This window comes from Aphelocoma coerulescens, chromosome 3 (genome assembly GCF_041296385.1).
Source record: "Aphelocoma coerulescens isolate FSJ_1873_10779 chromosome 3, UR_Acoe_1.0, whole genome shotgun sequence".
Classification (NCBI taxonomy): Eukaryota; Metazoa; Chordata; class Aves; order Passeriformes; family Corvidae; genus Aphelocoma; species Aphelocoma coerulescens.
In genome coordinates this window covers 53741656-53768122 of record NC_091016.1, presented here as the reverse complement: position 1 = coordinate 53768122, position 26467 = coordinate 53741656, and the positions used below count along the sequence as shown (strand labels likewise).

At 39.0% G+C, this 26467-nt stretch overlaps 1 protein-coding gene across 11 annotated transcripts in view; it reads right to left on the bottom strand.

Annotated features, from left to right (window-relative positions):
- The window catches only part of MTR (5-methyltetrahydrofolate-homocysteine methyltransferase), a 50909-nt gene that overhangs the window by 14305 nt on the left and 10137 nt on the right, over positions 1-26467 (bottom strand). For 4 of the 11 annotated variants that reach the window (XM_069010333.1, XM_069010340.1, XM_069010343.1 and 1 more), the window contains exons 5-23: positions 26263-26355; positions 26064-26170; positions 24727-24786; positions 21961-22055; positions 18166-18266; positions 17767-17828; positions 16877-16944; positions 15625-15701; positions 14404-14516; positions 12902-13042; positions 12072-12257; positions 11309-11488; positions 10210-10326; positions 9971-10111; positions 7300-7389; positions 6514-6666; positions 5847-5954; positions 2070-2170; positions 25-92 (exon numbers count right to left, since the gene is read on the bottom strand). In XM_069010333.1, the coding sequence (XP_068866434.1) occupies positions 25-92; positions 2070-2170; positions 5847-5954; positions 6514-6666; positions 7300-7389; positions 9971-10111; positions 10210-10326; positions 11309-11488; positions 12072-12257; positions 12902-13042; positions 14404-14516; positions 15625-15701; positions 16877-16944; positions 17767-17828; positions 18166-18266; positions 21961-22055; positions 24727-24786; positions 26064-26170; positions 26263-26355 (2061 nt within the window). Of the gene's footprint in view, positions 1-24; positions 93-2069; positions 2171-5846; positions 5955-6513; positions 6667-7299; positions 7390-9970; positions 10112-10209; positions 10327-11308; positions 11489-12071; positions 12258-12901; positions 13043-14403; positions 14517-15624; positions 15702-16876; positions 16945-17766; positions 17829-18165; positions 18267-18382; positions 18576-21960; positions 22056-24726; positions 24787-26063; positions 26171-26262; positions 26356-26467 lie in introns of those variants that run through there. The other 7 variants (XM_069010335.1, XM_069010344.1, XM_069010342.1 and 4 more) reach the window with 6 other exon arrangements.

Sequence of the window (26467 nt, the reverse complement as noted above, 5' to 3'; positions counted from 1 at the left end):
GAAGTTTTAATGAAATCTCTATACCTGCTCTGTTCTCAACAGCAGCTCTTAATATTTTATCACATGGAGTCATGACTCCTAAATCAATAACTCTGTGGAAAGAAAGGAGATGACATAAGATCCTTTAAATACAAATCAAATTTCTGCTACATGGCAAATACATTCCTCTTGCTGTAAATAACTGACCTAAAAATTGAAGTTAAGATTGAGATTTTTGTTTGTTTCTCTTAAGACTGCTTTTGGGAATTTTTATACAGGAAATACCTCTGGATCTGGTAAAATTTTCAGTAAGAGTTCCAGATGGCATAATAATTAAGAAAATTCAAGTGTAAGAGGGGCTTCTATTCTTAAATAAATGTTTGCATTGTACTAAGGCTGGCTGAGATGAGTTAATTTTCTTCATGGCAGCCAGTATGGTGCTGTGTTTTAGATCTGTGGCCAAAACAATGCTGCTAAACTAAAGTTTAAGTATTGATGAGCAATGCTTTCACAGCATCAAGGCCTTTTTTTGTTTCTCACTCTAGCCCCCCAAGGAATAGACTGTGAGTAGACACAACCAGGCAGATGATCCATACTAACCAAAGAAATATTCCATGGCACATGAAGTCAAGCTCAGCAATAAAAGGGAAGAGTAAGGGGCTTAGAGGGGTTAGCCATATTTTGCTCAGGAACTGGCTAGGCACCAGTCTCATGGGAGGTGGCAAGGGGATTGCCTTTGTATCACTTGTTTTTTGGTTTTTTTTTTTTTCTTTCTTTCCCTCTTCTTCCACTTCTTCAGTTATTAAAAACTTTTCTCCACCCACAATTTTTCTTGCTTTCTTTCTTCCTTTCATCTTTCCCCACCCCACTGAGCCTGGCTGGGTGGAAGTGAGTGGCTGTGTGGTGCTTAGCCGTCTACCAAGCTACCAACAGCAGTAGCATTTCTCAACTTATCTGGATAACAAAAATATTTTGTGGACATCATATCTTACATCAGGAATATAAGATGATTCACATCAAGCTTGTTTGCCTTATTAAAGCACATATTTTATGAAATGGGACACTGAACTTCCCTCATTATTCCTATTAGCCCTAGCCATTGCCAGGGTTTTTATTTTTTCAAGTAAACCACCCCAGCCTGCTGATTTCACTCAGCCTCACTCATGGTGACAGAGAACATTATGGCTTCCTTTCAGTAAGTCTAAATAAAGCTCAAGAAAGCCTGAATCCAATCAACAGAATTTCAAGAGGAAATTAAATGAAATATATTGCATATACACAGCACTGCTACTGACTTCAACACTGTGTTTTAAAATAAAGGGGTAATTTTGGCTCTTTTTAGAGCAAATGACAACCCAAAGTCAAAACTGAACTAAAGGAATGAACAGTAAGACAGAGCTCCAAAACTAATTCAGCTTTGCACAACGTGTGACAGACCCTTGAAAAGGGCACTGATGGAAACATGACCATTCATTCCAACACTGTTGCCAACCCTTCTGCATGTACACAGGCCATGAAGGACCCAGCTTTTCTCGAAGTTCTAACTTTTGCAGTTCAGAAACAGAATGTCAATCTCATCTCTTATTTAACAAAGCACACCTCAGCAAGTTTTTAAAACCTCATAGTCAACAAACAACATGAAAAACACACAGGATTCATTTGAATCTTATGAGACTTCATTTTTTCCCAACAAAACCCACACATAGTATTGCCTACTGCAATTGTCATATCTGATTTCTTCAGACATTTTATGTTTAAAACATCATACTTAATATATTTAACTGATACAAAACAAATACAAAAATTGATATTTTCATCTATGTTCCAAGTGATGTTAAACTGCAGATTCACCTCAGATGCCAATTTATCAGAAAAAACAATATTAAAGGAGGAGGTAATACTCCCTCTTGCCTCCCCATCAAGTAATAGCTGCTATGATTTGTGTTCCCAATCACAGCTTGGGGAACAGAGGATAATTCCTAAGAAATGCCCACCTCTGTTATCACCACAGCTGCAGCTAAAGAGAGGTACTAATAATTACCAACCCTTCTACAGCTGTGTTCCCAGCTACTTAATGTCAGTCTATTCACCTGAAATTGTTGCAGCCCAGAACAACTCCCACAATGTTCTTGCCGATATCGTGTACATCTCCCTTCACAGTTGCCAGTACTATTGTACCCTGGTAAGGATCCTAGAAGTTGAAGAAATAACAAGAGTTAAATTACTCTTGAGTAATTTACTCAAGTAAGTACTCAAGTACTCAAGAGTTAAGCCTTGGTATGTTTGAACACATCCTTCAACAGTGCAATACCAATCCATGACCCAGACTCCTACTATAGTACAAGTAACTGCAAAGAGTAGTACAGATAATACAGTAAATATTAAAAATTATCTCAAAAGATCCAGGTAATAGAAACTTGAATTATTCTTACAAAATGCATGGCTGTTATTCAAAAATCTGTGTTTGAAAAAACAAAACAGCAGTTAAAACAATTTCAGATCTGGATAGCATTTTTTGCAGTGCAATAACTGAACTCCTAAGGTACTTCTGCTCCAAATATACACCTCGCCAATGAAGAGATTAAATATTTAGAACAAAAGGGTATGAATACTTATAATTACATGTCTGTTTGTGCATCACGATCAATCTTTTGATGCAATGCTGAGAAGAACGGGAAATTAGCAAACTTAGAAGGAAAATTAGAGGAATTAGCAAAAGCAGAAGAGGCTCATTTTTATGCAACACAAATAACAAGGGAGTTTTCAGTGCAGTAATCAGGCAACTTCAGACCACCCTAGCTGAACAAACAGGCTGAAGAAGGATCCCCTTGAAGAAAGGAAGCTGTTCTGTCACAAGCAGGTCCTAGGCTAGACGGCAGTCAGCTTGACAAAGGTGCTGCCAGCAGCACAACAGCGGAACTTCCCACAGCAGCTCTCCACCAGGACACAGGACTTGGCAATACCTTTGTAGTTGTATCATCACTGCCGTCATTTGGAACAGCTCCAGGCTATAACAGTAGTATGTCTGAGTTGGTGCAGCATCAGATGCCAGTAAGCAACTATATGAATTGCACAGAATTTAAATAAAGTGGAAACCTGAGCATATTCTACACAAAACTATAAAATATTTTTCCAGACAGTATCTCATCTCCTTCACACATGGCAGAACTGGATGACTGAATCCTTCTATGAAGCATGTAATATTTCTGGACATACAGAGTAGGTCTCTACTTCATGCACCTACACTGCTTCTGTAGTTGCAATATTATGGGTTAAAAAAACCTTTATATATTACTAAGAGTGATATTAGTATTTCCCATGGTTCTAACACATTTGTTGAATAAAATCCCTGGATCCCCACCAATGCTGCTGTTTACTAAAATCTAATATCTCCCCAGTGCTTCGGTTTTACAGAAGGCCAGAAAACAGAGGAAGCAAAATGGAGGTCTGTAAGTCAGCCATCTCAGTACACCAACAGAAGAATTTGCAGCTGGAAATATACTGTTGGAATGCAAGAGAAAAGAGATTAATCAAGGACTGGGAGAAGAACAAAACATGCTGCCCCACATTAGGTATCATACCTACTCATACCTAATAATTACTGATGATTTAATGAGTGATTTATACCAAAAAAAAATATTTGGATTTGCACATAAGAAGAAGAAAAATCTGTGCAGGGTAGCAAACAATATGGGCCATAGCACATACCACTTTAAACAAACTCTATTTAAGGCACACTTGTTTCAATTGTCTTAAGCAAGGAGGTCCTCAAGTTCTGGGCATACATCCAAAGGCCTTCTTTGTTTTTCATCTTGATACAGATCCACAGCCACAGCTATTTATCCTCAAATGTAACTATCAATGCTTTGCATTTCCTGGCAGTCTGTGACTAAAACTGTCCTGGAGGGTACAGTGGCCTGGGTAACATCAGACAGATCCGTTACCAGAGTTTGCAAATCATTTTCCTTCAAGTCAACGTACTTAGGAAATAGATGCCGCTGTTTTATCTCTTTCATTGATTCTCTATACAGTGACATGTCTCTGTAAGAGGAAGGCACTACCTCCCTTGCCCAGCAGAAGGTAGAGAAAGCAGGATGACAGAAGCCCTGCCTTTTCCCTCCTGCTCTCCTCAGCCACACAGAACAACTCACTCACTCTCTCAGAATGTTTGTTATCTTTTTTAGAACCTCTCAAATTCCACTTCACTTCTTTTTAGCCAGAGAATGTGCCAGAAGGTTCACAGAAGATCCTAATTCACCACTCATGGAATCGATGGGGTAGTGATTTTAAATGACTTCAAACAGCATCAGAACAAAACAGAGGGTGCCAAATACCAGCACTGTCATCTGAATTAAAAGAGTACAGCACAAACTGGAGAGAGATGACAAAGGGAAAGGTGATTTGTAACAGCCAGAAAACAGATTTGCTTGAGAAACAGGAGAGAAGACACCTTCACATCCAGAAAGAGCATGGGAGAAGAGACTAGGCATTCTCCTTCTTTCATTAAGATCAGTCAGGTTTAATTATCAGGCCATTTTTCCAAATTTTTTGCTGTATTTGTTACATTTATGCTGGACCATCACACAACAGATTCACAACAAATACAAAGATACATTGTAAGAAGATTTCAAGGAAAGTATTAGGAACCATTAGAAAACCCATAGAAGGGAAGCCAAAGGAAATAAACAATTATCACAGTTCAGAGAAATTCTGCTATTCTTTCTTTTATGTGTGTGTTAAATAACAGATTCTGATCATAGCTATTGTCTCTGAAAGCTCATGAAGACAAGGTAAGATTCCATAAGACTAAAATGTAAAAACACATCAAACCTAAATTTGATAGTCAAAGACAACAGAAGATGAAAAATACTTAACAACCAAAACTGCAAGCACCTATCACATTATAAACGTAGTAGGAAACTGCAGAAAAGAACATTTAAAATGGGATTCTATCCAATTCATCTGAACCATCTTTTCTACTGAATAGAATCTTGTCAGTTTGGAGAAACAAGGGACATACATCTTCATTTTCTAATGGTGCTACCACATAGACCATTTACCAAATTTGGAAGCAATTACTTCAAGTATATTCACAGGTAGTTGATAAAACTACCCCACCAGCTGTTGGCTGTGAATCAGAAAATGTTGTAAACAAGAGGCCCACAAGGATATGAATGTCATTGATTATCTTAAAATATATATATTTTATATATTAGATAAAAAGTAGTTTTCAGAAGCTGGAGGAAAAATACACATATGAGAGGACAACTATATTCAGACCCTATTCTCTTCTCCCCTGCATTTTGGTCATGGCTACACATGCAATGAACATACTATTCTATCATAACAAGAGGTCTTAAATCACAATCTATGAAGAAAAAGGAAGGAAGAAATTGGCTTGTTTAGCTGGAAGAATGACCAGGTCTATGGAGAAGGGAAGAGTTAAATGAAGAGGAAATGGTGACAGGCTTTGAACATGAGAAAGAAAATTACAGAGTTCACCAAGGGCAGAAGAATTAGAAGCAAGTGGCAAAATCTGCCATAAAGTTAGAAATACCAGGAATAAGTAACACTAGAATTAAATGCCTGTAAAAATACAAGAAATGAGTAACATCGGTATAAAGGGCCTACAAAGGCTTATTGGCATCATTCAGGAAACTTTGTGACAACAGCTTGGGCACACACCAAACAGTGTTCCACAAAATCTGCACTTTATGAATTTCAAACCTACTTCAAATTATCCTGAGATTGTCAGTTTCCATATGACTGCATCAAGTCTGCAGCATAAATGTAAATAGCAACAAATAATTCCTATATTGTTCATAGCATTCTACAAAAGAATTACAGCACAAAGGATTGTATCTTGCCTCTTCTTCTGTGCTGCCTTGCTTGGCTCTCCTTTCCTCTCTTTCTTTTTCCATATAGGGAATAAGGTGGCCAACTGCCTTCTTCATAACTCGAGCAGACTTTATCACCTGCACAGATAAAGGTGGGGGCAGAATAAACAACAAAGACAAGGTATAGAAAAACCTCAGTTTTCTTTTAGCTTTCTCATTCAGGCAATAAATGAAACTTCATTTGCAGCCCCGGGTGGCAGTTTTCAGATCATTCTATGGCAGCAGGCTGCTGGCCTTACTGGGTTAAGGCTCTGCACATGACACTTTCTTCCACAGGGCAGCCTCCCGGACCACTCACAACAGAACCGAAAGCTACAGATAGACTTGGAAGGTGCTAAACACAGCAAATTTTATTTGGGCCTTTTTTCTCTCTTGCGCTTTTTCATGGGCTAAGACTTAAAACTGCATTTCAAATAAAGCAAAAACACTCAGGAAGAACAGAAACAAACGTAATCATGCACAAAGAAAGTCAAGGTCCAAAGTAAAATGAGAAAATGGCTGCTTCTCAGCAGTACCTGAATTTTTACAATTCCTGTACTATACCTGAAAACACAGCCAAGTATAGAATGTTTTGGCTACATTTTACAATACTAGTTTTTGTGAAGTAGGAAAATACATGACATTATTTTCTCATTACCTGAGGCAGAAACATCTTTCCAGCACCAAAAAGATCACCAACAATTTTCATGCCATTCATCAAAGGCCCTTCAATTACATTTAGGGGTCTAGGATACTTTTCCTGATTTAATCTTGCTTCTTCTGTATCTGCAGTGACATACTTCTCAATGCCCTGAGAAAAAAAAATGAGAAGCTTTTATCTTGCTAGAAATACAACTTCCGTTTAGTTGACTTCTCCCCAGAAAAAATCCCACAATGCAAGTACAAATAGATACTGTAGATATTGAGAGTCTTTAAAAATACCTCAAATTGTGTATTGAAAATAGGCATTCTTAGGAACCAAAACACCACAGTTCTTAGGCACATAAAGTTATTCACAGCATGTCCCCAGTATTAACAGATTTGTCAATTTTTTTTAACTATGTCATAAGAAAACCCCAACACTCAAAGGTTGCTTCCACAGTGCAAGTGCCACTCAGTGCAGTACTACTAAAGGACCAAAAAAAGTTGTAGGAAGTAAAAGGAGTATGTTCCAAAGCAAAACCAGTATGTTTCTACCAACACTAGTGAAATAAAGTATTAAGGGTCAAAGACTTCAACATCTGAAGTTTAAAGACACACCTCTACAGTCTTCTCTGTTATTGAAGTTAAATAGATCAGCTGCATTTATTATTCATTATTAATTAATAGCTTGTGAAAAAATGTCAGCTGAAGAACTTTTAAAGCCAAATACGTCCCTTGAAGTCCAAGCTGAGATCATGTCTCTGAGCACTGATGGGTAGGACAGTTTTCTGCACACATTCACCTTTATGAGAGCATATTCCAGCCTTTCCTCCACAGAGCCTTTACGCCACTCATCAGTCTGTACAACTTTTTTTCCTCCTTGGGCATGATTCTGAAAAGAAAATACATCCATAGAAGCTTGCAAGCATAAGGAGTACAATTATGGACTTCACTTTCAGGAAAACAAGGATATTTCCAAGTACTGGTTCATAAAATAATTTTAGACTATTCAAAAGGTTTATATACATGCACATCATGTTGCAAACACCTGTGATGTAATACCGGCACTCAGGGAGTCTACATCCCAATAGGTACACGCCTCAATGAAAATGTAAACAAAATAATTAAAAAAAAAAAAAGAGCAGTTTGATAATTTTTATGCTCATAAAAATGATGACATGACTAATCCTAAGGGTTTTACTTCTGGGAACATATTTTAAATTGATTCCTGGCCCACACACTACATTTAATTTTAAAATTCTAATTAATTTGGCACTAATTCAGTTTCTGCTGCAATAGGTTATGTTATTCCATACCACAGACATGTTTTCCATCAGTCAGCCTACAAAACTACTGTTTGTAACACACATAGACTGTCCCAAACTACCACATATCCTCTCTGTCTCACACTCGTACTTCCCTTGGCTATGAACACAGAGGCCAAAAGGGCTTCACAGTGCAAAAAAGTTCATAAGCACCCACCCCCAGGAATGCTTGTGGAAGAGCATCTTATCCATTAGTTCAGCCATCACACTTCAGGAAAGTAACTTCTTTTCCTCACTCAGTTATTAGACATAATCTGACATCTTTCAGGCCTTATGAAGTTGTTATACTTTTGAGTGCTCATCAGCAAGTTTTTAAAGATAAAGTCATGGACACAAGACCTCACTCACGGGAACAGAAAACAGAACAAGGTTTCATTCAAGTTTATACAAATACTAGCTAAACTTCACAGCTTCTTGTTGCCTCATCTTATTCCCCTCATATGTGCAGTTTGTAAAAAGGAATGAAAGAAGAAATAAAATGTTGCCTAGAGACAATGTAGAGTCATATTAATTCTTAGCTATATTAAAAAACCTGACTGGACATGTCCCTAAGCAACCCGATCTTGGCTGGCCCCTGCTCTGAGCAGAGGGCTTGTAGCAGATGATCTCCAGAGGTCCCTTTCTACCTCAGGAGTCACTTTATGTGATTCATTGAAATGATACCAAGTGTTCCTCAACCTCTGGCCAGACAGTTTAACAAGGGAACCACTCCAGACTAAAAATAACCCATGACACTGTAGGGTGGACATGCAGGAACAACAGTGTCAAACACTATATGAGATCTTTACAATCAGCATGGCTATACTGCATGTTGAGGATGAAAAAAAACTGCCTCTGGAAGGACAACTCCCATTGCCCTAAATGCCACAGTTTCAGTTTAAGAATGTCTGCAGCTATGTACTTCATGGAAAATGGTTTTTAATCTCAAACTTCAGATGAAGACTTATTTCCTAAATCTGCAAGGATTAAGTTCCCCCTTTTTGCCACTACACTATTTTACTCCCACAATAAAACTACCACCACAAATAAAAGCAGAGATTCCAACAATGGCTTCCCAAACTTACAGACCTAGGACTCATCATCCACTTTCATTTCTAGTTTTAATGCTCCATTTAAATTCCTCCCTTTTTCTTCCTCTTTATGCAGTCTTGAATATCCCAATGGTGCAACTCGGCTTAAACAGACAAGATCACTCCCAGCTAAATTGCTTGGACACCAAGAGCACCATCTAAAATAGCTTAAGCACAAGGGATAAAGAGAGTCTTCCTGTACTAGTTTTCAACATGCTTCCACTGTTACTATAAAGCATGCGCCACCACAGGGCAAAATACAAACCAAATGAAGTTCTGCACAGAAATATTACCTCCAGGAGCTACAAAACAGGCATGCAAATCTTCTTGTGCACTTGAATCTAAGAGCCACCTAACCCAGAGAAACTTTTGCTGTATCTTTCATTCAGAACAGGATTTCACCAGTTGTCTTACGAACAATGTGTAATCTTTGTCCTTTATCACCACCATCATTACAACATCTCAAAAGCCCTAAATAGCTGATCCTCACCCTTGACATGCTACGTGAAGCAGAAGTCTATGGCACAGCCACAAGTCACAAGCCACTTCTTCACCTTTTACATATTATCCAAGCAAAGCATTGCCACCAGAGAGAGAGGTTTACTCTTTGTCTCGCACAGCGCACTTGTCAATTAAGTTCCAGCACCCAGATTGGCTTGGTTGTGGGTTGGCCTTTTCTGGTTTTCGGTTGGGGTTTTTGGTTTGTTTTTTTTTTTTTTTGGTTTGTGAGGGTTTTCTTTGTTTGAGGAAAGTCTATTTGGGATTTTTGCTTCTTGTTTTTTGGGGGGGGGTTGCTTTTTCCTTTGGAGAATGCCTATGCAGCTTGGTCTCCTGAAGCATATGAAGAACTCTGGTGCAGGCCCATCCACAACATAAAACTGGAGAGGTTTAATCTATCACAGATGACCCATTCTATTCTGGGTTAATAACTGAACTTGTAGTATCATTAGTAAATTCTCACACCCACAGTTATACTGACACATGATGTTTAAAGGCTGTTTTACCTATCACCTGCAGGAAGATGGTGAGGCCCAGGCACTAACTTAACTACAATTCAAAGCTTAAAACTGGAAGTTACCTGAGCATAATGTAAAAGTTTCTCTGTCGCATCAGGATCTTTGTTCCAGATTAGATTCTCACAGAGCTGTAGCAATTCCTTGTGGATATCATCATACACAGGCAGATTCCCAGCATTCACAATTCCCATGTCCATGCCATACTGAAAAAAACCGTACAGAATCCCCCAGACAAGGCTGTCAGACATAGCACTGCACATCTGCCAAGTGCAAACATATGGAAGCCAAAAGCACATCATACCTTAATCGCGTGGTAAAGGAACACTCCATGCATTGCCTCTCGAATGGCATCCATTCCTCGAAAGGAGAAAGACAGATTGGAAAGACCTCCACTTATCCTGGCTCCTGGCAGTGTTTCCTATAGGAAGTGCACACAGATTTTTAGAAAAGTGCTTTCCAGAAGGGAAATCTAAGTAAAGCATTCATTTCATAAAACAGTTGGCCCCTGAGCTCAGTGCATTGGCTATGCACCCTTTCTCTTTTCCCTGTTCCAGATCCTTCTAGTTACTCAAATTTGTAACAAGCAATTCCAACCTGCACAAAAGGATACAAGCAAAGGAGAGATCCAGCAGCTACCATGGTTTCCATCATCACAGGTGCTATTCTGAACACATCAGTCCTCCCACTGCAGCATTCCATATTTCCTCCATGCAAACCTACTTTTGGCTCTTCCGGTCCCCGCTCCTCTGGGAACAGGAGCAGCCAGTCTGCATGCTTGCACATCTCAGGAGCAGGCTACAGCTGAGCAGTTAAACTCAAGGGTACAGCCCCACTCCCAGGAGCCCTGTGGTGACAAAGCAGCCTGTGGGGCATCCAGCCCCAGACTGCTACTGGCAGAGCATCTCCCCATCTAGCAAGGTGTCTTGTGACACACAACAGTGCCGTTTCCTTAGCTGTAGGCATGCGATGTTCTTCACTGCTGTAATTCTTAACACACATTTTGGCTACATAAAAAGCCACATTGCTGAACAAATCCCTTCCACAGAAATGGGTCTTCTATTAAAAAAAGGCAGCTTTTTGCAAACCTTCAAAGAGGTCCTTTTAGCTTGCATGTGAATGGGATCGTTACCTCAACTAAGGTAGTATATTTACAGTACAGAAAATGGATTGAAATGTATTTATAGGACTATTTGAAGTTGTTCTACTGGAAATACAGCAATATTGGGGAATGTTTGGACTTCACAGGAGTCGTCCTCCTCACTAGGCTAAAATGTGTAACATTTTTCAGCAGCATTTTGTTGTTGTTGTTGAAAGGGGGAGTGCTTTTCTGTTTTATGGGGGTTTAGGGTTTTAAGTAATTTCAGCAATAAGTTTAAAGCTAAAATAAGTTTACAACTCACTTTTATGGTTTTAGTAGCATTGATAAAATTTATGGCATAAAGGTTATGTTCTTCCATTCCAGTTCCTATGGTTAAAATATTAGGGTCAAATATTATATCATTTGGATTGAAGTGCACTTTTTCCACAAGGAGATGATAAGCTCTGGAGCAAATTGCAATCTTGGTTTCTGTTTCTGTTGCCTAGTGAAAAAAAAGAATTCTGACATGAAACTTATAGACCACACAAAAAATAAACTCTCCAGAAATCATTTACAGCTCCAGTGACTCAAGACTGAGAATCTGAACATCACAAATATTAAAAAAGGATTATATATAAGAATATTGTATTAAAAATATCACCACCCCTAACCTGGACTTTCCACTCAGCTCATAAAAAGCAATCTCACTGCCCAGTGTTTCATCATTCTATGCAAAGTTCAATATGTGGATTCCGACATAACTGAATTAATTCACAAAGATTTCACTCTCATGAAACAGTTTCTGAACTAAAAATATCTTTTATGAAGGAAGGATGAGTTCAGCATGTCTGAATAGTAAGAGATGCTCTTGTACTAAGAGCTCCACTGAGATCAGTACAAGGATTCCTCAAACATTTGAGCAGCATAAGAAATGCTTACAAATCAGGGTTAAAACTACTGCTAAGATTATATACGACTTCTCTGAATCAACTACGTCAATTAAACAAAACAACTTTGTCTTGAAAAAGAGTAAGAAAGCCTTGCACTTCAGAAGAAAATCACCTCTCCTTTAAAGTGACACTCACCTGTCCCACTTCATCAAAAGCCATAACAACCACAGCTGCTCCATATAATTTAATTTTCCTTGCTTTCTCCAAAAAGTCTTCCTCACCTTCCTTTAGACTGATGCTGTTTACAATGCATTTCCCTTGGCAACATTTCAAACCTGCTTCTATCACTGAAAAATTTGAGGAGTCGATGCATAATGGCACCTGTAAAGAACAGAGAAGCCAGGAGAACATGCAAAAGTTATGAATTACAGTTCTATGTGCTGCTTGCCTGTTTGGACATAAAAATGCACACAACACTAATCAGCATTTACAAATAAAAGCTTCCACATGATAGTCATAGATTCACTTTGCTTTAAATGCAAAAGTCAGAGCAAATTTAACTCAAGAGCTTCCATGGCAGCTCCATTATATATCATAGAGAGATCTCTACCTCTCCCTGTAATTTCTTGTGTGTCTGATTTAGATACTCATTTTTAGAGAATGCACATTAAGGAACTATCTTTTAAAGCCATCCAATATCCATAGCAACTTTAAGTTTTGTGGAAAGCAATACCATTATGCACTGCCAACATAAACATTATGGCTCATAACTGCTGCAAAATGAACCTGCATTCAGCTTTGCTAGCCAGTGAAAAGGAATGGCATATATTTATGTGAAAACAGACAGAAAATGTCAAAGCTTCTGTTTCATCCAAAGGCCTTCCCTACTACAGTATCACTTCCTCTGGGGGGACAACTACGTCTGCCTAAGCACATAAACTGGTTACTAAAAGAAACAGTATCAACATCTTCTGAATGCAATTTACAAGTCAGTAACATGTTCTTTATTGTGACTCAATCACAACCTTTGCAATATCAGGTTCCGAAGAAATCAAGTTGCAAAATCTGCTCATTGCAGCGGGACCATCCAACATCCCATCATCCATATTTATGTCAAGAATCTGGGCCCCCATCTCAACTTGCAATTTGGCTACACTCAGGGCTTCCTAAAGAAGAAAGTCAAAAACCAAAACAACAGAGAGAAGAAAAAAATCCTAGTTATTCTCAGGATAACATCTCACTTCTCCAAAATAAGCATGCAGTCAAAAATTTAAAAATTTGCAAGACATCCTATAAGAAAATAAGGAAATGGTCTGTGATGTACAACAATACGAAACAACTGCTAATACAGAACAACCCATGATTAATGTGTTCACAGAACATGAGATCAGAGACCTGATGTGCTGGTAGCATCACTGACTGTAGAGAGTTGGTCATATGCTTAATAGAATAATTTAAGCTTTGCGTGGTAATGAGGACTTGTGACTGCACAAGATTACAGGAAAACACAGTCTCTGCAATGGTATGAAATAAGGGCCTTGCATCAGAAGCTCTGATGTTTTGTAACCCAGGATACTTAATTTTTAAAGGCTGTTCAACATTTTTGCCAGCTGCAGAATCACAAGTGCTAAGAAGGAAAACTACAGCTTTTCCCCCGCCTACATATAAATATCTATATTTATATGATATATAAATATATATATATAAAAATATCTGTATCTATAAGTATCTATAGCTTATATAAATATCTCAACACCCATGTCTGTTCACTTTCTCTTTTCTGTCATTCTGCAGAGTCCCTAACAACCTGTGTTTAAAGTTCTCTTCATTTAATATACCTAACCTGCTTCACGACTTCTACAAGCCTAAGAGTCAGAATTCCAAAAATACAAACTAAGGCTTTAATTCTGATTTGGTTTCACATCAGAGCATACTATGGGGCAGAGTCTCAGCTGTCAAGAAAGGTCACTCTACTATTTGTTTCAATGTTACATTATCAATTTACACCAGTAAAGAATGAGTCTTCCAGCATCTTCAAGCAGTAGTTTGAAGAAAGCAATTACCTTCCAAGTATCTTTTTCTGTACCAACACTCCTGTAGCATACTGGAGTTAGCAATCTAAGTAGGTAGCAACCAGATGTAACCGTAACGCTGACCAGAACTGGGGAAGTGAGGGAGGGCAGAGAGAGAGAGAGCTGCACAGAGCCACAGTCTATCCCAAGTCAGATATACCTGATACCTTGAAAGAGGGGATTACACCAGCCTTCTTTCCCCTCTTCACTGTAAATCAACCCCTAGATGCAGCACAGACCAGGACATTTTCTAAACCATCACCAACTGTATAACTAAATTAAAAATGAAAAGTTTCCTGTAACACTTGTCCAAAAAAAAATCATTTCTCCACCTTTTCCTACTCTTATAACTGGTGCAGAATAGTGCTTTGTGCCAGCAAAACAAACAATAACAGTGTAATGGAGCAATGGAAAATCAGAGCATCAGTTATAAAGATTATTGTTAATATGTATACTTCATAGTTGCCTGCCATGATGAGTTTAGCAAACTTCCGTGATCCTGCAACATTGCAGCGTTCACCAATATTAACGAAGTTGGTGTACGGCCCAATCCTGAATGGCTCCAGACCTTAAAAAGATATTTTTGAACGTATTTGTTAAAACAAAAAAGAAAAAAATGCATAAGAAAAACAAAACCTCTTTTCTAGGCTGCAAAATAAAAGCTCTCTCTCCAAGAATAGTGATTTCTCAGCACATCAGTGGTCTAATGAGTAACTAGCAGAGCAATGCAATGAAAGAACTGCCAACACATACACCAAATCTTTCTATTTTTCCTCAGTGACCATCAATAATTTACCTGACTCACAAAAAGTAACAGCCAACTTTTCCAACACAAAAGTGAAGCTACGATTCTTTGGATATCTGTGTCTGTGTTCTCTCAACTTTCAACTATGTTACCTCATGCATGACACCATGAGGGAAGCAGCAGCCCACTGAATTGACTGACCAACAAGGGTAGCTCTTAACCACATACCCTAGTTCACAGAAACAAGGTCAGCTGGACCCTTAGGTAGCAGGCAGTGCAGAGGCAAAGAAACTCTACAGCAGAATCAAATTAACCTATAGCATGACATCACAGGCCAACCATGCTAAACTGATTTGACCTGAGGTTAAAATTCCATACCAAAAAGATGGTACTGTTTTACTTAGACACATGGCTCAAAGGCTTAAAAGAACGCCCTGTGTGTGGAACATACAGATCTAGACTTTATTAAAACAAAACATGTTCTAGAGCTGGATGCATTGCTGTATTGCATACAGTCCCAGTATGACTGAATCAGCATCTGAGGTGAGACAGGGCAGCCCTCTCACAGCAGGTGTACAAGGATTTCATCCCAGCTCTGCCAGTAACTGTAGTCAAATTACCTGGTCTCTCTCTGCTTGGCCCTCCCTGTTGTAAAGTGAAAATACAGATACTCACTTCACCATAACAACATGTTTGAGTCTTGCAAAGTAAACACGCTGGCTTGATTATATTATACAAGATAGCAACAAAAATGTTCTACTACTTTTTTAGCCAAAACAGTAAGACTTAGATCTGGTTACACATCCATGAGCTTGCTGGATTCGGGTAGAACCAGACATTCACAGTGTTGTTCTGATCAGGAGAAAACAGCCAATAAATTTATAAAGGAAACTAGCATTAGTTATGAAACTCAAACTGTTACACACTTTACCTGACAGCAGCATGTATCCTTGAGAGAGAGACTGCGGAACACGAGGCTTACAGAATTTCACAGCTTCAGCAATTTTTCTGAGTTACAGAAATGAGAAAGTAAAGTTTTCAATTAAAATTGAATACTCCAGACAAGACTCAAACAGAATGTACTAGACATATGCCTACATTTCCAATTTAACCCTGTAGAGATGAGGCTAATTAGGTAGTTTCAATTTGTGAGACCAAAGGCACAAACATACTCCCAGAAGATTCTAACATAGCTACCTGCAGGAAATCTACCAGGCTGAAGGTTTTTCAAATACAGAATGAGGTACAGTACCAATGGGACACTTGAAGGATTTCAGAATCAGTCCTTGACCATACTGACTCTTACCATATTCATGACTTGCTGAGCAATTGCTGATGATTGCAAAACCAAAACACAACAAAAAACCCCACAAAAAAAACCAAACAAAACCAAAACAAAATCCCTCAAAACAAAAAGCAAACAAACAAACAAAAACCCAAACCAACGCCAAACAAACAAAAAAAAACCCCAAGGGACAAACATTGTTCTGTACTGAGACACATTTCTCAGATGCCAGAATGACTCATGCTGTTCACATCCACTTTTTCCTCATTCCAGTCAGGACTGACACACACTGTCCTCTACATGTTTACATGTCACCTCCTCCCAGTTTATATCAGGGTAAAAATTAATCACAACAACCCTTTCTTTTTCGAGTTTAAGTGAAAAACAGAGGCTTTCTCACTGACCTACTTCCAGCGGGAAAGATTTCAAATGCTCCTTCTGACTAGCCACGACCAGCACCAGCTGTACAGCATTCACAGAACTTATGTTTAGGCATTTCCCCAACACACACACACCCACCCACCCACCCCTTCCTTCCATCTACCATCAAAGGAAACGTTAAGCTTCACCTTATGGCTAAGATTGCCAAAAAGAGAAAGAACATACAGCACAATAAAGCAGAGACTGGGAAGTCTATTCTATCCACCAGTAAAGAGGGAGAAGTAATTCTGAAACAATTTTAGATGACAAAACCAAAGAGGTTTAATCCTTGTTTGAACCATGCCTCTACTCATTCTTCTATGTAAGCCAGGTTGTTCCCACTTCACATATTGCTGCTATTGGCATTCAAGTGATCCATCTTTTCAGGAAACTCTAAGACAAGCCATGGAATATTGCTCCAGAGAAGCAGCACTTAAGTTTAGTTCACAGTCCACCAGAGCTGTAGCACATGAAGTACCTGATATGTGCTGGTGTGGTACCACAGCAACCACCAACTATGTTGACCAAACCATCCAAAGCAAAATTCTGCAAGAAGAAGGAATATTTTGTTCAAAGTTACTAAAGCTATGTTTTTAATATATACATATTTAATTCTTTTTCTCCATGTGTTAGGTAATTCAGGGAGATCACAAGGAAAACACTAAATTAAAAAAAACAATTAGCACTATATCTTTAGGATTCTCTTTAGGATTTGTTTTGAGACATGGATTCCCAAGGCTAACCAGCAATTTCAACACCTAATTTCAAGAGACTACATTTGAAACTGGCCTATTTTATACTGAAGCCCTAGATGAAAACATAAATGAGTATCAAAGACTAGTCATACTGTATTATAAAAGGGCATTAAGATGCAGCAAATATTGTGTTCTTGCTGATACACTGCAGCTTCAGACACACAGTTCTGTCTTGGACAGATCCAGTGGCATGTGGAAAGACACACTGCACTGGAACACCACCACCATCAGCAGTTCCTGTATACACAACTCTGTAAAATTGTGCCAAGTTCATAAACACCACTCAGCTTTTTGAACAATTCCCAAATACAACAGTAAGAACATAGGAGTGCAATGAGTAACACCCACAGATCAAGTGGCAGGAATCCTTAGCTTGGTACATAAAACTAATTAAGGTTTTCAGTTTCCTAAGTAGTTCCTAGTGTGATACTTCAAATCACTATCATTCAGCAAATTGCCTATAAACAATCCAAATTACATACATGGCTACCCAAAGGAAAAAAAAAAAAAGAATCCTACCCCAATATTGTAACAAATATACACAGGATATGAGCAAAGAGTTCTTGTCTACTAGTACATCAGATGAGACATAATCAAAATAAGTATTTTATACCTTTATATGCTTGGCAGTCACTTCTGGAGTTTCATCATAACCACCAAAAGTATTGGGAAGACCTTAGAACATAGGATTTTTTAGTATTAGAATTTGTTTAAAGTCCAAAAGAACAAATTCCATAAAAGGCACATTTAAAGCAGCTACAATTGCATGCCTCATCACCCTTGCAACCACTACTCAGCAGATTATTAATTATGCAAGAAAGCATTCTGGATTCATTGTCACAGAACTAACAACAGTTACTTTCAGCAGTTAAAAATACTCTTACTCTCTTTTTAATTGTAAAAGCAATCATCTTCTCAAGCTACTTCAATTCTATTATTGCTAATGAGACGGACATGTAGGTTAGCTACATTTCATGTGCCTGTAAGCATAGGAACACGTGCACCAACACACCTGCGTTGGGGTAACAGATGATGTAGGCTGTTGTACATTTTCCAATTGTTTCAATGAAGGGACGCATTTCAACTGCCCCTAAAGCACAATTTAAGCCAATACTGGAAAATAAATTTTGAAAAATTATGTTGAAGTAAAAACACCTTTTACACACAAAACAGATGAATGTTAGTGCTGGCAACTGCTAACTCCCACAATCATCTAAAACAAAACCAACCTGATCTCCAATTTCTTTAATCATCACCATCAATACAGCAAGACTGTGCAAAAGGAGAACCCTCAGGTGGAAGAAAAGCACGAGAGGGAAGGGGGCTGGACTGAACTGAACTGGTAACAACAAATCAAGATTTCATTTCAAAATCCAGGAGGAAAGTGGCAGCATTTTGACAGCAACTGCAGCAACACGACGGCTCTGTATTTTCTAGGTAAGAGAGAGAACAAGTGGAATGAGAATGACAGACTGGAAAGGAGTCTTGTGCTATAGGAAAAAGTATGAAAAAAGGTTGAAAAGGCAAGACCTGCTTCAAGCTGCTAACTCCTCATTCTCTTTACAAATTATACATAAATTATGTCAACTTTGGAAGAGAGCAAGTGCCTCCCCCAAGAAGCCTCATGGCAGCACTAAGCTTGGGCAACTGAATCTCCTACATCTTAATAACCAAGACAGCACTACAGCAGAAGAATTTTTACATGAATAAGTTTCTAAACAATTTTACCAGTATATAAGATACAACCATATTTTCTTTCATTCAACAACAGATACGTAAATGAGACTTGCACTCAAAATATCTCCATTTGTATTAAACACAGAAATTTCTCTTGCAGAAATATATCTTTTACAGGTTTCCTGATCTTTCTGCACCATTCTACAAACCACCTTGTGAGCACTGCAAAACTTAGAAGGTGTTCATAGAGGTGCTGGAAGAGAAGAATGTAAAAAAGCTTTCTCCTTTCCTGGAATAACAGTCTCAGAGAGGATGCAAGTGAACCCACTGAAACAGGAATGTGTAACAACCACATCCCCCAACTAACTGAGCTACACAGGCAGCCAAGCTAATTAAGTGCCTGTATGCCCACTTAGTTTCACAGAGGTCAAGAGCAAAAAAGCCCTGCACAGGACTGGGAGCATAAAGTGGTTTTTGACTTTTCTTCTGTTTCCAAGGAGTAGGCAGGGCCTTGGTAACTTCACAAGTAGCAGCAATCAATGCTCGCAGTCAGATTTACTTGTTGAACAGAATGAAAAAATGTTGAAATCTGAGGGGCTTACAGCAATATCCAAACCCAGGATCCTGAATATCACAGTCACAGATCAAGATCAAATAATACACAAACCCCTTCTTCCAATAACTTAGGCATGACACAGTTGGGGTTTTGGTTGGTTTTTTGGTTTGACTTTTTTTAGCGGGGGAGGGTATATATGTTTGGTTTTTTTAAACAGCAAGCTCTACCTTCAAAGTGCTTTCTCTAATACATCTCATACTAGCCAGAAAAATTTGAAAATAACCTTTTTATTCTCATTTCAAGATTTGGTGTTTACATATCTTTAAATCCTCATACAGATCTCCTGGATACAAATAGCAAGCCCAAGGAATACACAATTCATTTCAGCAATGAGGTTCTGGAATTTACTTCTAAGTGTGGGCCCATCCCTCAAGATTTTCAAAGCAAAGCAAGGTAAGAATGGTTAGCAAGACTGCCCTTATAAAATGCAGACAAATGCAATCTATTTCCTACTCTTAAGTCATTTGATTTACGAGCTTTCAGCTCATACACCCCACACTCTGAACTGCCTGAATTATTACCCATTGCAGGGGTTGCTGACAAGTATACTTGTGAGCATGACACAATCCAAGCACTACCTGTCTCAAAACTGTAGCACAGACATGCACATTCATTCAGAATAAAAAAGTAACTTCTGTGGCCAGCATCATCTCCTCACAGCACTCAACATCATGCAAGAAAACATCTGAGAAAAGCAAACTGTTAACCATGCCTTAAAAGCCAGCAGCCTTGAACCAGATTGCTGATATTCTGTCACTGCTACCCTAGTGTAATAAGCATCACACACTCATCGTAAACATCATCTCCCTCCCTTGCTCATTTCTTCACAGCAGTCATACATAAATTTCTATGAAAGGTAAGACTGCAGAATGCCCTTGGGACCAGAACAAAATCCACATTATGGCCCAAAACTCAGTGTATGTCTTCTCAATGCTACCACAGTAAAAACAATCACAGGATCTGAAATAACACGTCTGAGCATCTTTCATGGCAAGCAGCTTGACACACATCTTTCAGCACTTACTAAGCACAGCTCATGAGTTTCACAGCTACCACCTCCATCACCCAGACATAAAGCACACACTTTTAAGGGTGGGCTCCAAACCAAACTGAATTAAGGATGACACATCACCCTAATCAGGGCATACACAACCCAAACAGAAACACGTGAACACGTCTAACATGACTCCTAGGATACTACTATTAATCAGCTTTTTCACAACCCTAGAGCCACTCTGCACCAATTTGGCCACAGAAACAACATTAAATGCAATCTGTTCCAACCTCTAAAACCCTTCTGCTACAGTGCTGTATAGTAGCCTTTTCACAAATGAGAAACAGACCCTAAACATTGAGACCCATTAGACAGCTTTTATGAAATATGCTTTAATAAATTCTTGATTTCAGCTCCAGTGCCCTTCTCTCTTCTTCAGAAGCAAGAGAGTTAGAGCAAAATTATCTGAGACAGACTCATGCCAAATATGGATCATGAGGCCGCGATGCTGAGAGAAGAAGTCAACTACCACCCTGTTCCAAGAGGCTCCATATGTTACTTCTGGAACACCGTCTGGTCTGGGAAAGTGGAGCCTCAAGGGCAGTCAGGAAAACTGTGAATGCAGTTTTCTGCATCACTGAGATGACAGATTGCGTAGTTTAGCTGAAATTTTGTTGTAAAAACAAATAATGGCTCATCATAACGTGCATGGTGTGCACTACTAACAGTGAATTAAATGCTTTCAGTTAGAATATTCTAGGAAAAACCAATCTATTTCTGGTGTAAGCTTTTGTGTGAAGAGAACCAACCTGAGAATAAAAAAAGGCAAAGAGGGAAGAGGAGACAAGGAGGAGGTAGAACACAGAAGAAACACAGAAGAACAGATAACCAGGGGAAGGTATTCAAATGAACATACAAAACCTTGCACAATGACCAAATGCATTGACATTATCCATTTGCACAGATCTTAACCTCATACTTATTTCAACTTTTCTGCCTAAATAGAAAAGAATTAAAGTAAATGGAGGCATCAGGCACTCTCAAAACAACCATGCACATCCTTAAGAAAAACAATTAGAGCACATTTTTCTAAGAGTTCAGTCAAAAGAACACTGCAATAGTATCTTATGATTTTCTCTTTCAAGACACCCTGAAATACTCTCAGCTGGCACTGCTTGCCTCTAAGAAAGAGATCTAAATTCTGCCTGTACCAGGGACTGGCTCTTTGCACAGCCCAACACAGTAGGAGATGGCAAACTACAGTTTCAGATTTTGACCTAATTGTGATTTCAGTGTAAACACAAAGCCCCAGATCATTTAAAGCAATGAATTAAAAACGCATCTTTCTTTGGAAAGATAACTTCTGTTGAGGGAACAATAAAAAACAGGTTAGAAATGCATGTGATTACATATGATCACAGTTCGTATAGCTTCCATTTAGCTGCAAGCAAGGGTTAAAACAGAAAAGAATCTCAATCTACAAATAATTAACTAAGAGAATGAATGATATATTTCCTTACCAAAGTGGCTTACTGTGGGAAACACTAATGACAAATGCCTCTCCTGTCTGGCCAGAGAGGGTACGCCCACTCTTATCCACAATGGTTCCAGAAACCTAAATATCAATTGAACACAGAGAAAGGAGAAAAATTAAATGCACAACAAAATGAAAAATTAAAATGGATGAACTGCTATAATTCAAAGTAGAGAGACCTGTGCTCCACTCAAAGTGATGAGGCACAACTCAAACAGAAAAATTAAACCCTTTTCACCATATAAATGTTTAAATATTTATCTAGAAGAAAGAAGACTGGTCAAAGGTTTTTGTCTTTCCCTCTCTCCCTCCTCCTCAGGGGGGAAAAAAGAAAACAAAAGAAAAAAAGAGAGAAAACTATGCTGAACCACCCAGCAGCCAGGTAGCATGAGCACCATGGTATCATTCTGATGATAGCCTCTGAAAACAGTGGGGTTTTATTTAGGCAGCTATCAGCAGTCACCTTCTCCTCACCTCCCCGTTTAAGTTATTTCAGGTCTCAGGATTGTTATTAAGTAGTTTGGTGGTGGTGGTTGGTGGAAAGGTGGGAGAGGCGGGTCTGACCTTAAAAACAAGTTACTCCTTTTGCCACAAGGGAACATCAAATGTTGCAACTTGGTAGTGGAAGTATAAGTCTTAACCTGTATAATCACACTTCTTTAGCAGTACACAGAAAGAGATGTGCAAATGATAAATAACGTGTAGACCCCAACTAACAACTGCAAAGTCGAGAATTTGGGAGGCATCTGGATGAGCCAGGAAAGCCTCCTCCCATGCCCTGTTTCTGGCCAGGACAAGGTTAATTCTTGCAATAGCCAGGAGGGGGCATGGCTACAACACAAAGGTTATACCACATCATTGCCAGGTGTGGGAGAAGGGAGTCTCTACCAGGGAGAACGGGTTCCTTCCAGTGGGATGGAGCGGTGGGGTAACACCAGTTCTGAGCCGGAGGGAGCGGTTTGGGAGACGCCGTCTGAGCCACAGGGATTGGTCAGGGTGGCGTGACTGCAGGGTCAAGCTCCATGGTGAGCATTTCAGCATGCGAATCACTCGCTCTTTTGTACACCTTTGTTAATAACATTATTGCTGTTACTGTTCCTTTTCTTATCTAACTGCTGTTTCCAGTCACGTGTTCTTATCTCAACCCCTGATCTTTGCCTTTTGTGCTTCCAATTCTCCTCTCCTTCCTGCCAAAGGGAAGGAGAGGGGGAAAAAGTGGGGGAGTGAGAAAGCAGTGCATTCGATTTGGAGAACCTCAGTGAGGGCACTGATTTGGAGAGTACCATTCCTACACCACAACACCAGGTCTAAAAGTCTTTTTTTTCCAGAAGATGGAATGAGTTTAGAAGACTCCATGCAAAGTGAATCCACTATTTACTCCAAAGCATGCTTTAATATTGATGCCATTTCCCACCTTCAAAGTACTCAGTCAAGGGAGATTATCAGTGGAATATTAGAGAGTTGTGCTAAGGGTTGTAACTTCTCAACATAGCTGAACTGAAAAGGGAGCAAAGAACGAGGAACCAAGCTCAAGGACCACTGTTCAGGGCAATGAAGACAAAAAGTCAACTCAAAAACTCTCTGTGCTAATTGACCAAGTACAAAGTTGTGAACACAGGAGTTCTACACAACGACACCTCCAAACCCAGTTTTACTGTTCTAAAAGCTAAATTAAGTAACAAAAGAGACTTTTATGAATGCAATTTCCAAGCTCACTAGCAGTGAAGCAAAACATCAGAAACTACAAAGCAAGAAATGGAAAAGGCAGAGAACATCACTAGGCTATCATACAATCCCTGACGTCTGCACTTTGAGTGCTGTATTCTATTGTCATTCCACTCTGACTTGAGGAAGTGGAAAACAAAAACAGGACAGCAATGAATGAACCAAATGGGACAGCTAAATAGAAAAGAACTCTTCAGGCTGAAAAAAGATGACTAAAGCAGGCTCTCACAAAGGACTACAAATGCCACGACTATGCAGCAAAGGGAAGAACAGCTGCTCATTATCACTTTTAAGAGGCGAATGGCAAGACACAATAGAAGTTATCAGGTGGACTGCCCAAAAGTAAGCAAACTTTCAAACCAGCACAATCATAAGATTCCAAAGTTACAGACAGGTTATTTTGTATATGCCCAGGTGCCTAGGTTTAAACATAGACGCAAGGAAGGAGTAAACACACTCAACAAAAGCCTACAAACAGATACAAACTGCAAATCAGAAAGCCTGGACTGCAAACTGTAGAAAACTGGAAGAATACAACAGAACTTTCAAAAAAAGCTTACTCTTTTTCTATATTTCTTTCAATGCATTCATGATCAGCAACTATCAGAAAAAGACACATCAGAGAAAGAATATGGAGTAAAAGAGATTTTTATGACTTGAAATGGCCACTCATTCTACTTGAAAATATGTCAGAATTTGCTTAATTTCAACCTTGAAGCATTGGTTCCTATTACCCTCAAGACTGCAAGCCTGAAAAAAAAAAAATCATCATTAGACCTTTTCTTGTGGAAATACACAGAATGAATACACACTGGAATAAAGTCATTCCTTAGTCTATGGCTTGATCAGCTGAACAGAGCTACACTGATTTCACAAAGCTGTAAGAGTTTTTACTTTCACAATCATGTGGAAAAAGTACATTTCCAATAAACTCATTTCCTTCATTTAAAAGCACTTGAATCAACTGCCATCTCAGCTAGTTCACAAATGACGCTTAAGTACATGTAAAATATTGAAATATACTCACAAATATGGGTCGGGAAGCATACTCATCCTCAAACAACATCTGGAGTGCAAAAAGAGCTGCCTACAGAAGAATATGTTGCAAAACATTAATCATGTTTTCAGAGTTCTTCAGATTGTTCTTTTTTTTTTTTTCTGTTTATATGGGTTTGATGCCTTTTTGTATGTATTAATTTCATGGCTGTTTATGCAACTTGCTAGCTCATATGGCCTGGAAGAACTTACTACACTCAAGTAGTTTTACCCTTATCCCCAACATCTTCCAAATGTTCCAAAACACATTTTGGTACCAAGTAGAAAGGAAGTATCACAGGGAAACCAGATAAAACCAAGACTACTCTGAAACCCAAATCACATCAGCAAGTACTTCTCCCGCCTATCTGCAGCACAACCTCCATCCCAGATATGGTTGTATGTACTCTTCCCAGTACACATTCACTGCCCTTGAATCTGTTTAGACATGTATGGTCCAAAGGGTTCCAACCACCACAAATTTTTACAGTAAGAACTGCAAGTGACTCCTTTGAAGGTCCTGAAAACGTCCTCCCTCTTTACGGTAAAAAAGTTGCCCGTGGACATGCCCTTAGCATTATGTTAAGCCTACAGGCTCCTAGCCAAACCTCCACGATGACTTATCAGATTTGCAAAGGGCATGTGATGTCACTGCGCATGTTATTCAGCCTGTGGCAAAAACCTAAAGAAATGCTCTGTGCATAACCAGCCAGACTTTTCCACATAAAATTGTAAGACAGTTTTAAGGACCCTAACAACTCCACCACCTGCACTTATTAGGGTGTTATTAGATAAAGAAGAAGGTGTTAAAATCCCATGAATTGTGGCATATTTCAACTTTTTTTTCCTTTTAATCTTCAATTCCAAATTTTTCTTTCTTAAAACTGATGGCAGAGCTCCCCCGCAAAAAACACCTTTTAATAGAACTGTCTTACAAGCCTTCCCACGCCTGCAACCAGATTCACCGGACATTCCCTCTCCAGTGTGCATCACAAGCACCCTTTGGACAGACATGCTTACAGTGAAAAATACAATCAGAAGCATTTGGAGATATTGAACAATACAGTAGAGCTTCTGGGAATAAGATGACAGCTGGCACAGACAGCCAGAAAGATACAAATGGCACATATTAAGAGGCAAAAGAAACATTCTGGAAAAGGCTGATTAAAAACCATCTCACATTCTACCCATTTGCTGTCAACTGAAGAGTCTTTTCATGTATTTAGTAAGCAGTAGCTGATACCTCAAAGAATATTATCTTGAATTTCCTTAGGTAGTACACCAAATAATTACATTAGAGTGGTGGGTATTTTCCCCTAGAAGTCTCACCTTAGCATTGGCGGTATCAAATATGGTTTCCACCAGCAAGATGTCAACTCCTCCATCCAAAAGTCCTTTGGCTTGTTCCGTATAGGCTTCAACCAGTTCATCAAAAGCTGTAAAACAGGAATGATGTTAATTTAATCTGGAGATACGTCTTTCAAAACTACTGCCTATGTCAAATAACTTGATGGTTATAAATACTTACTTATGTTCCTGTAGTCTGGTCTCTCCACAGATGGTGACACAGAGAGTGTCCTGTTTGTTGGACCCATGGCTCCAGCAACATATCTCCTAATTCCTAGACCAAGACAGAGGAGGGGAAAAAAAAACCCTAAACTATTTCCCTCCAGCTTTACAGTGACAGTCAATAACCTCGTTTGAATATTCTGGCATGTGCCATAAAACCCCCA